Consider the following 12,058-nt stretch of genomic DNA (forward strand, 5'->3'; position numbering starts at 1 on the left):
ATATCGGTCTAAACTCTAAATATTCTTCAAAACATAATATTCATTACAGGTATGTTTTGGAAAGTACACATTTAGCATAGGTTACAGCACAGTCCTTCACAACATAGTTCACTCTTACTGGTAAGGAATTCTTGAGTTTATTCTACAGCATTTTCTAGAATTCCAGCTTGATGTCGATCTGTTTTCCTTGGCCTTGAGTCATCAATTTCAAAATCCTAAATTACTCATTTTTCAAAAGTTAAGGGTTTGGTGCTTATATAGATAATGAACACAAAAGTATCTTAGAAATGCAAGTAGGATATCTACTGAATCAGTACGAAGCAAACGTACCCATCTCTACTGATCTTTTTTTCGGTTTTTGCTAGTTGCTTTACGTCACACCAACACAGATAGGTCTTATGGTGATGATCGGATAGGAAAGGCCTAGGAGTTGGTAGGAAGCGGCTGTGGCCTTAATTAAGGTACAGCCCCAGCATTTTCCTGGTGTGAAAATGGGAAACCATGGAAAACCATCCTCAGGGCTGCCGACAGTGGGATTCGAACCCACTATCTCCCGACTGCAAGCTCACAGCCGCACGCCCCTGACCGCACAGCCAACTCGTCTGGTCTCTGCCGATCCAGTGCTTCTGTCATCTCCTGACATGCTCAATTGATGCTTCTTGTTTAAAGGGGCCTAACATTTAGGTCATCGGCCTGTGCTCAATTGATTTAGGTCTTCTTGCACCTCATCCCCATAATCATAGTAACATAAAATCAGATACTGATTTTGTTGCAATCTTCTTTTTTTTTGAATATACAGAATGTTTCAAACATATTATTCAGAGTTTAAAGGTAAAGAGTACAAATCTATATCAACCTATGGTATTCCTATGCAGCTAACTTACTGATGTATAACATAACTCCAAAATCATTTTTCAATGTTCTCTTAAAACAATGGGTCTTATATCATTATATAGTACAGAGATACTACATTCAATATTTTCTTTCATTATTAATACAGTACTGGTCAAGGTATCTGCTGAGGATAAACAGATTTTTGCAAAAAGCACGGTATTTATACAAGACTGTTTTACTTATGAAGCAGAAATTAAAATGACTGCCATAATTTTAGATTTCTAATTTTAATTCTACTGAAACATAATCACATTTATTACAATGCAATGCAGAGAACAGCATTATGCATTCTCTTTTGTCAGGTAGTCTCTCAGAAGGGCACCACCATATCTTCTGATCAATTAACTACTTCAAGGCAACAAGCCTTTATATTTTTACACTTGTATTTAAGCAAAACATCTGACAATGAGTCATAAATACATCCTTCTTCTTGAAATCTATTTTTAACAGTAAAGAGTTCACAGGAGTCAGTAATTGGTATCAGGATACAGTTCACATAAAAATACAGTAACCTAACATCAGTCACTAATGCAGGTGATATTCAAAAATTAGATGGCAACTGTAAGGTTGATATTGTTCATTTTCCAAATCAGGGAAACCTAATATGACTAACAGAAACAGATAAGACTGATTTTAAAGGTTATGCCTTAAAAATAAAAACATTGTACTAGCATGAGTGCAGCTGTCAAAGTATTGCATTAACTATAGACAATACCCACACACAGGAACATTTTCACATAAATGTCATAAGTATTCCAGAGTCTAACAGTAGGATACTTTTGAATGAATATAGCACTATGACTGCACACCAAAGATAATGAAGCTTGCTTTGTTTGGGTAGCGCAGTTGACAGTAGAGTTCAGAAATATTTCATTCTTATATTTATGGCATAGTTCTCACTAGTACATAATGCTGTACGAAGAATTAAATAAATCTCTCCTGTATGAAGAAAAAACATTAATAAATTACTATCTGGAAAAATTCAACAAAATTTGTTTTCTTGCGAGATATTCACATAATATGTACAACAGGGTAGTAACAGTTAAATTTTAATACTCGTGAGGCATAGCAGCTGCTATTACATTATCTTTTTCAGCCATGAGAGAATTATTAAACTTAATACTTCAACCAATAAAAACATTCCATCTTGTATATGCATTGTATGGAACTTCACTATAGATACTAATTTCATACAACGCCAAAAATATGTTCACACCAATTCTACAAGAGAAACCTTCTCTTAGTATTTACAAATAAATAAACGAATGTTAGAGGTGTTGCCACTGCGTGGACATGAGATTGCTACTTGACTCCAGAGCACGTGCTATCTCTTCGTGGATTCCATGACTAAGCCAAAGGAGCTGCAATTTCTTATAACGCTCAGGACAGAGGGTGAGGGGGTTCCCACGCCGTAGGCCTTGATCTGTTTCTCCATACTGGTCCAGGTATGGAGGCAACAGGAAACATCCTCTGCTTGGGCTGGCAAGCAACAGGACCTCACATTCTCGAACACGTAGAAAAATACCGACTCCAGCTCCACATTCGTGAGCATGATAGGTACATGCCCCCACCAGTTGCTTGTTCATCTCTGTCTGGCAGCAGTAGCTTTGGGAACACAGCATCTCACCACATACCAGACACATAGTTGGGTTGCGAGAATCTTCACGGTCACTGTTGGGGCATGTGAAGAGTGACACTGTGTTGATCAATTCACTGTAGTCAGTTGGAAGTTCCACCAACTGATTAACTGGTAGTGGAACTTTTACAAGAGGCAGGTTTGAAGCTCCAGACAGATACTCCTTGACTCTTGGATGGTCACACCATTTCGTGGCCAAGTTCAAAACAGCTTCTGAACCAATCAAATCTTTACTACTCTCAGGTAATGCAAGGTAAGCACATAGATTTTCAAATGTGTCTCCTCCAATTTCAGTGAGAACAAGAGGAGCAGGTACACCAGTCAAGAAATGATAGAAGAGTGCACAACATCTCAGAAATGGTACACTGGCTTTCTGTACCTGCAGCCATAACAAGCGTGGACTAATGTCATCAATTTTTATGTTTGCACTCTTTCTGACAGTTTTCACAAGATTCATAAGGGGTTCTTCTTCAAACAGTTCTTCTCCTTCCTCTGTCTCCATTGGAGTTTCCCCACTGATGTCAAGAGTAAGCAGGATTTTTACAATATTAGCAGCAAACATAAGTCTAAGTATGTGAAGTTCTTGAATGTTTCCAGCTGGTATAGGAGGGGGATGATTTGAGGCAAATAAACTAGGAAGTGAAAGAGTCAATGGTACCAAAACACCGAAAGAATCCCAATCTAGTATGCAGGGTCCATCTTGGGAACTTTCCAAAATAACAGACAGGAGTCGTAAAGCATGACTACTGATCACTTCAGGATGCTTCCAAGTAGCACCCAAGACCCCAACAATTCGTACTAATCCTTCCAAACAGTCTTGTTGCCGACAAGAGAGATCTCCAAAGAGTGGCTTTTCCAAATCCCTCAGTAAGCATTCCAAAGAGTGAATTGTATAAGCACACGACTTCCATGCCATTAATGTTACTCTTGAGTCACCAGTATGTGGGTGAACGCCCAAACCTTTGGTATATGTTGCTTGAGAAAAGAGTAGAATCATTTCTGTAAGATTTTCTGACAGCAAAGACTCACTTTCCATACCTCCACCAACAGGAAAGAGGGACCCAAATGCTTGGCCAAAATTACCCATTTCTACGACAACTTGATCAACAGGGCACGTATAAAGCAGTTGCTGTGTGTTCTCAGCATCACTTTCACCAGGCAAAAACTCAGAGGATGAGTGACTTTGATCTGAGCTGCTATCCTGCCTCTGAAATCGAGGAGATAAATGCCTTCCTTCAGTACTCCTTCCACTTTTGCTAAGTTTCTTCTTGTATTTCAAGGCTATGTGAAGTCCTTGCAGCCAAACCTCAAATTCAATATGAGAACCAGCTTGGTTACTTGATCTCAAACTTGCTAATGGTGGCACAAGAGGCAATACTGTGTTACTAAGACATTCACAGAGAGGACATAAAAATTCTTGTTTCTCAACATCAAAACTGGCAGGTTGTCGCAGGCGATAGGGGCGTCTATTTTCTTTGGCAAGTACATTGTCAAAATATTTCTGCCAGCAATGACTGTGCATGACATGACCACAAGTACCAGTGTGGGGAGCAGGTCCTAGGGTTGATGGCAAATACAGAGGATCAGGAAGTTCCTCTTCAGCAGATATAGAGCGTTTTTGGAGCAACACTGTAGACTGTTGTACAAATGCAGCCAATACGAGAGCAGGTCCTTCTGCACTGACAGTCTGGTCTTCCTGACAGAGAATACAAGTATATGTTCGCTCAAGGGAAACTCTAGCAGTCTGGTTTGGTCCAAGTGCCACCGTGCAAGTTTCAGGAGTTTCGGACAAATCCATGGATGAGCCTCTCAACTCAGTACTCTTACCTACTTCTGCGACGGTTGCTTCAAAGAGTTTAGCATTCTCCTTCATGAAGTTCTTCTGCATTGCAGTCATCTGAGCCATTATCTTCGCTCTCTTCTGAGCAGCCATCTTTGCTCGCCACTCTTTTTCTTCCCTTGCAGAGTCATCTCCTTGACCAGAACTTTCTCCAGTAGTCTGTTGTGGAAGAGCAGGAGCTGGACCTAATCTTCGAGGAGCAACTACCTTTCTGTACTTGGTGAGTGTCCATGACAAGAGGTCTTTGTGGGCTTCTACTCTGGCGCTACTACATAGTTCCTCAATGAGGTGTTCTAAGCCCCACTTTTCAGCACGTTCAGTAAACACGAAAAACTGACAGTAATTCTTTTCTTCTTCTTGTAGAGCATAGCCAATCAGATGCAGCACCTTATGAAGCTGAGATTCAGAAAAACTTCTTGCACGTAGATTAACACTCCGTTCTAGAACAATGTGCAAGATGTGAAGCATGACGTCACATTGCAACAAATTGGCAGTCATCATGAATGCTTCTGTCAGTGGAGGAAGAACTGGTGGAGGACAACATTCTAATTCCCCAGCAACCTTCCTCCTTTTCCGCTGAGCCTCCTCTGACTTGGACAGCTCTTCACGAGTGTAGTGGTAGAAGAAAACATTATACTGATCATATAAGTCTGATTTCAATTCATATACGCCCTTCCCTGTTCCTTGTGTTGGTTTCTTGAACTCTGCTACTTCATCAATGACCCTCTCCATGCCAGTCTCGTGATTTACATCTTCTGACAAAGTCTTGTTCAATTCAGAGTGTGCAAGTGGTTTGATGCACAGTTGCTGTATAATTTCTTTCTTAATACGATCATCAGCTGTAACTTGCCCCACTCCAGGAGTGTGTCTTTCACCGACTATCATCAATAACACTCCAAGAAACTCTTCTACAAGACTTATAGTCTGCCTCATGCTGTCTTCCTCTGGATTTTTCAAAGTATTTGTTTCGAACTGTGTATTGGCCCAGTTGATGAGATTAAATTTATTAAGCAAATGTATTAGAAATTCATTACTTTCAATCAAAGATGCCCCAATCTGCATCAAAACAACATCTTTATCCAGCATTTCAGAACGACATTTAACATTATGATAAAAATACAGCTGATTCAACAAAGAGTATCCATTCCGACGCCACATCCCAGCATGAACTTGAGATATCATCACCTGTGTTCTCAATACTGGTTCTATAATTTGTTCTGGTGTTGGTTTGGGACAACCTTGGAATTCCTGACTGTAAAAATTTAGCCCAAACTTTTCTAGATGAAGGTGTAGACCTGCAAGGAAACGAGAGAGAGGGAGATGTATAGAAACAGGTTGTGTAGACACATCATACTGCAAACAGACAGCACTGTGGTCTGCCAATTCCCTCACTTCACCCATCTGATTTGGATCAAAGCTTGGATTATCGTAAAGTTTCTTAAGGGTAGCTCGAAACGCCTTAATGAGTACAACCCTGTCTGTCCCACACCACTCCAGTGCCAATGTAATCACATGTGCAAGTTTTATGTGCAAGTTGAAAGCAGATTCCCACTCTGGTTCATATTCCATATGCTGGCCAACTTGGCGTGTTACAAGATCCATCCCTTGCATGATAGTAAGCAAATTCAAGAGAGGACAAAGACCCTGCAAGAAACCTTTGCGAAGAGCATCTGTCCATGTTGTAGGTTTAGCGCTAAGCAGGTACCTTAGGTCATACAAGATATACTGTGCACGTTTAAACGTCCCATTGGGTACATTTCTCTCGAATTCTAGTTTTCCAGCTTTATTGCATTTTCTGGAACACTCTGAGAGAAAGGCATTCAACAAAATGAATAATACTTCTTCATGAGCTATTAAGTAATGTGCCAAAGTAGGAACTGTAAAAACTTGAACCGACATTGAGGCAATAGAAAATGAATGGTCATGATCATCTCTCATGAAGTCTTTCACAACAGAGCCATAATTCTTGGTAAACACCTTAGCAAAGGCTTTTTTACTTTCATATTCCATGAGCATACCAGAAATGATGAGACGATGCCAATGAGTGCGAGCAGACTTCCACAGATGAGTGTCACGGAGCAGGATACCTTCTACGATTGAGGCATCAGGTGGTTTGGTCTGCAAAGCCACTTCACTGAAGAGAACACGAAAGCCTTCAGCATAACCTAAAACCTTTTGTAACCAATCTAATAGCTTCATAGCAAATAACTGGTGAGCAATTACATGCGAATGAACTACAAGAACTTTTAGAGGCCGATTGCCATGACGAGAAGTGAAACGCTCTATCTCGGTCTTCAACTCAGTGCAATGCTGGAAGGTAGAGCATTTAACAACAGCACGACCTTCTCTGTCTATATTAGTCACGTAGTCAATAGCATCTTTCTGGGGACACTTAATAACCCTGACAAGAGTGGTGATCACCTGATCAAAGGTATGTGTTTCATCATTGTACAGCACTGTACAATATGTATCCGTGTCTATCAAGCCAAGAGGGTCAGACTCATAATCTTTCAGACAGAGTTCGCTTGGGAGGCCTGGTGAATGTTCCAGAGTAAGAAGTTTGTAAGCATATTTGAGTGCTGCAGTGAAGGTGGCACGAGCTCGTTCCATTAAATCTTCTGGTAAGTTTTTTCCTTTCTCCTGACCATCATCTGCTCCAGGGACATGCATATCACAAAACGGTTCTGTTTTCCATGCTTCAGTATCTCCACAGTCACAGCAACCTCCACCCCCAGATGTGCCCATCTTATACTTATGATGACGATGAGCAGACTGCTTGAAGCAATCCACGCAGAGGACACATGTTGAATCCATCCCACATTCTCGACAGCTATATGTTGGTTCTCCTAATTTGAAGACCCGCCTGCACACAGAGGGAGCTTTGTCCATCTGACTCAAGTTGGTAAACACCTCCTGAGGATCTCCATTACAAATAAACCGCTCTAATGTGTCAAAAAGCACTTCCTTTGCTTTGTCTTCATCAAAGCTCCATTCCAAACAACTCCCTTTTGGCTCTGGGCTATAAATTTTTGGTACCCATATTCGCCAGTGTTCTTGAAAGTGGGTAGTAGACAAAATACCTTGCTTCAATTTTTCCATCCATATTTCAACACATGGTTTATACGAATCTGGAAAAACAGGCAGTACAGGAGGCTGTTCCATTTCCAGCTCGCAGAGAGATCCCAATTCTGCGTCTACATCTCCCATGACCTGAAGAAGAAAACAACATATTATTCCAGAGCTAAGGTTAGGTAAAAAACAAACCACTTGTCAACTATTGTGGTTATAAATTTGTATTTTATTAAAAATGTAAATGAAAAATGTTATATTATTCAATGCAAAGAGAATTGAACACAAATTATACAACAAACATTTTTTAAAAAATAGAGCAGGTTAATCACATCCATCATACACACTTTGCAAGATATTCCAATGAGTGAACCAATTCAAAACTACTTTTCAAAATAAGTATGATACAAATAAAGTCAGGTAAATCAGAAATACTAAAAGATGGTATTTATTTCGGCAGACATCAATTAAAAGGACTGAACATGCAAGTACCAACTGGTCTCAAAATGGAGCTAAAACTTTATATCAACTAGCTGTAGGAGAACCAGGGACCCTTAGATGAGCAGTTTTATCTAAGACTAATATTAAAAATTACCCCTTAAGTTCATGGGTCAGTCCATCTCCTGGCAAAAGTATTTTGTAACAATTCATAGAAATTATATCAACTTGTTCGGGTAATAACTTGGTTGCATCATATTTACATTCCTACTCTGTATTCACTAAACAAGGCAAGTCTCTCCTGTATGACAATGTGCTGGTGGTGATTACTGTTTCAAGAGGAAGTACAACTGGGCAACCATTCTCTATTAACATTAATCATTGGGAAAAAATGTAAGAGATCTGACACTTCAAAAAATGAAGGTATCAGCCACAGAAACACAGAAAGAGACGGGCCACGAAGGGCCTGAAAATGAAAAACTCTTTAGTTTCCATATATAATACTGCTGGGGTTGGAAAAGAACAAGAGTTGACCAGATGAGATTGGGTAGAATAGATGAAAGTGAACAGCATGACACCAGTAAGTGGAAGTGATGTCAGGACTCGGGGCCTGTGGTCGCCAACTCATGCTTCAAGTTAAGAGTCGCTAGGGCTCCCTGTATGACAAAACAGAGGGAGGTGACTAAAGTGCAATGATAAGCTAAGAAGTATGATCCAATACACTACTACTGTTTGTGAATTATATTTTATGAAAGTTAGAGAAGAATAAGTATTGTGTTGTGTTGCCTCTAGAAAGGGAACCAGGTCCGCTCAACGTCGAGTACTGCACAAGCTACTACCATGTTTTTTGAACTCATCTCATCGTAGTGAGCATGTGTTGCTAGTTATTTCTTACCTGACCTGGCACAGAACCTGTTACACGGGGTGCACTCATCAACAGTTGGCCTAGAGACTGCAGTATGCAAAAGTCTTGTACACACCCCAATATTCACTTTTACATGGCACATTGCCTTCTGCCATAGAGGAGACACTCACTCTGTATAAATGAGTCTTTAAGATCCCCTTTCTCCACAAGTGCATCATTAATGTCTCTAAAAGCATTTGAGCAGGCACACCAATGTCAAAAATACTTAATAGTAAGTAACTAATATAAGCATTGGAAAGGAACAAACTAGTGTAAAATAAAATCAATATATATATGGTTAATGGTGTGGGTTACTGCAGTCACGTCCTAGTTTGTGAACCATGGGCAACGGCTGAGTGGCCTAGTAAGTGGTCCTGAATTTCGGGACAACAGTTGCTACGGAATGGAAGTGGGCATCTCTGACATATTCTGAGTCATGGCCTTCCTTATGCTCAGGCGGCTACGACTATACAATCCACCAGTGGTCCCTAACCCGTTAGAAGAGAGATACTCACTTGGACTATGTGTAAGTAGGGTAGCATCCTGCTTCATGAATTTACCAAGCTCAGAACACTTTAAGCAAGCCTCGGACCTATGGGAGTAATGGAGTCCCACTCCCATTTTACAGGCGAGGGACTCCTTGGAAACAACTTGGCAAACAAGGGGAGATATCAATGTTAATGGGGCTTATGGGAGAAAGAAAGTAGAACTGGCTGAGTCAGCAAAGAGGATGCATCCGGATCTGCTACGAGTAAGTGATATTAGGGTAAGGGAAGATAACGAGTAAGGGATAGGAGATTATAAAGTCTACTTGATGGGTGTTAAAAAGGGAAGGGCAGAGTATGGGATAGGGCTGTTCATCAGGAATACTACTGCATGCAACATACTTTCTGTTAGGCACGTAAATAAGCGAATGATGTGGGTAGATTTGTCAGCTGAAGGAATTAGGACGAGAATAGTCTAAGTGTATTCACCACGTGAGGGTGCAGATGAGGATGAAAATAACAAGTTTTATGAAGCATTGAGTGACATCATAGTCAGGGTCAACAGCAAGGATAGGATAGTGCTAATGGGTGATTTCTATGCAGGAGCTGGAAATAGAACTGAAGGATACGAAAGGATGACTGGTAAATGCGGGGAACTGGAAGCTAATAGGAATGGGAAGTGTTTGCTGGACTTCTGTTATGAGCACATTCTACAGGCATAAGGCTACTCACCGCTACACATAGGAGGGTAGGGGTACCAGATCCATAATAGACTATATCTTAACAGACTTCGAATTCCTGAAATCTGTTAAGAATGTACTGGTTTTTGAGGGATTTTTCAATGATATAGACCACTATATGTAGTGAACTAAGTATCTCTAGGCCTACGTTAGAGAAAGTGCAAACTGTCTGCAAATGAATAATGGTAGAAAATCTCCAGAACAAGGAAATTAGACAGAAGTACATGGATATGATTAGTGAGAAGTTCTGAACAGTGGAGAGTGAGCAGGATCAGGATACAGAAAGATAATGGGTGGTATACACGGATGCTGTAGTAGAAACAGCAAGGGAATGCCAGGAACAACTGTGTGTAAAGATGCGGAAAAGCAAACATCTTATTGGAACGACGAATTGAGAGCAGCTTGTAAACATAGAAAGAAGGCTTATCAGTAGAGCCCAGATTCCATGCAAATGCATGTTTTTCAATAAGCTAGCTACACTTCTCAAACTTTGCAAATATTCGTTTTACGACTTAACAATTCCAAATAACTGTCCTTTTTCCGTGCATGTTTGCATGTTTTGGCCATTTTAGGAGACAATTCATGCATAATGCATATTTGGAAGATTTTGGATTTAATAACGAATATTTGGACATTTAATATTGCATAATATGACTTTTATTCTGTTTTGAGGCATATAAATTGTTAACATGCATGATAGTGCCATTTCTGAATGTTAGTGTGCAGAATTTGGGACAATTTTTCCACGTTGTAGGCTATAGTATGTCTATTACTGAGAAATGGAGATAATGTATTCCTGGCATCCTATGTGACAATCAAAGTTAGTAGCCTACATACGGTACAAGTCCTATAATCCAATTAACCAAACACTTATCTGTTGCTCGAGTAAATAATGACGTTTTTCGGAAGTCCCCACGTCGATGTCTAATTCTTAGGATAAGTTGTACATTGCTATAATTTGAACCGTAAATTGTGCATTAATCATTGACGGCTCATTTTTCGTCTGTTAGATAAACAAAAGAAAACTTGTATCGCACTTCTGTGGCGCCGCATTACTGGGATAGCAGCTTACAAACTCTGGTTTTTCATTGAACCCTCTACCGTTGTTATCCTGGGATGTCCTACCTGGAACTTTCACTTGTCACACGTTATCGCAGCAGGCAATCGTTACCAGTTATTGAGGACATTCAAATGTGTCTGCAATCATCACATGGAGAAGTAGCTGCCGCAGCTAGAGATAAGTTGAACAAATTAATTAGTTCAAATCCTGATTTTGAATTCGTCAAGCTTATAGAAGACGTATTGAGGTGAAAATGCAAAAGATGTACAATTTGACCTCATTTTGCCCAAATGTCTTCATTGAAGTATGCATCTATCACTTCCTGCGATGTAAAGAGATCATTTTCTGCGCTTAAGAATGTGCTGACAGATAAGCGGATGGGCTTAAATCAAGACAATTTTGAGAAATTAGGGTAGTTTCTGTACAATGTTTCAAAAGGAACTGAATTTTGATGGTGCATATTTTCCAGTATATTGTGCATGTTTTGCCATTATGATAGTGCATGATTGCATGCATTTTTTGAGATTTGATAGTGCATGGAAATCCGGGCTCTACTTATCAGAAATGGCTCCAAGAAAGGGCTAATGCAGACAGGGAATTGTACGTAGATGAAAGAAACAGAGTGAAACAAATAGTTGTTGAATCCAAAAAGAAGTCATGGGAAGATTTTGGTAATAACCTGGAAAGGCTACGTCAAGCAGCAGGGAAACCTTTCTGGACAGTAATAAAGAATCTTAGGAAGGGTTATTCAGGTGAACTCATAACAGATCCCAGGGAATCACTGGACAGGTGAGAGAATATTTTGAAAATCTTCTCAACGTAAAAGGAAATCTTCCTGGTGGTGTCGCGAACAACCAAGCTCATGTGGAGGAGGAAAATGATATCGGTGAAATTGCACTTGAGGAAGTGGAAAAGATGGTAAATAAACTCCATTGTCATAAAGCAGCAGGAATAGATGAAATTAGACCTGAAATGGTGAAGTATAGTGGGAA

At 40.0% G+C, this 12,058-nt stretch overlaps 1 protein-coding gene across 3 annotated transcripts in view; it reads right to left on the minus strand.

Annotated features, from left to right (window-relative positions):
• Positions 1-760: 760 nt before the first annotated feature.
• Positions 761-12,058, minus strand: part of Ubr1 (Ubr1 ubiquitin ligase) — a 64,901-nt gene continuing 53,603 nt past the window's right edge. For all 3 annotated transcript variants that reach the window (XM_068226700.1, XM_067143217.2, XM_067143218.2), the window contains exon 2: positions 761-7,580. In XM_068226700.1, the coding sequence (XP_068082801.1) occupies positions 2,163-7,580 (5,418 nt within the window). In that variant the 3' untranslated portion in view covers positions 761-2,162. The remainder of the gene's footprint in view (positions 7,581-12,058) is intronic.

The sequence above is a fragment of the Anabrus simplex genome, chromosome 3 (genome assembly GCF_040414725.1).
Source record: "Anabrus simplex isolate iqAnaSimp1 chromosome 3, ASM4041472v1, whole genome shotgun sequence".
Lineage (NCBI taxonomy): Eukaryota > Metazoa > Arthropoda > Insecta > Orthoptera > Tettigoniidae > Anabrus > Anabrus simplex.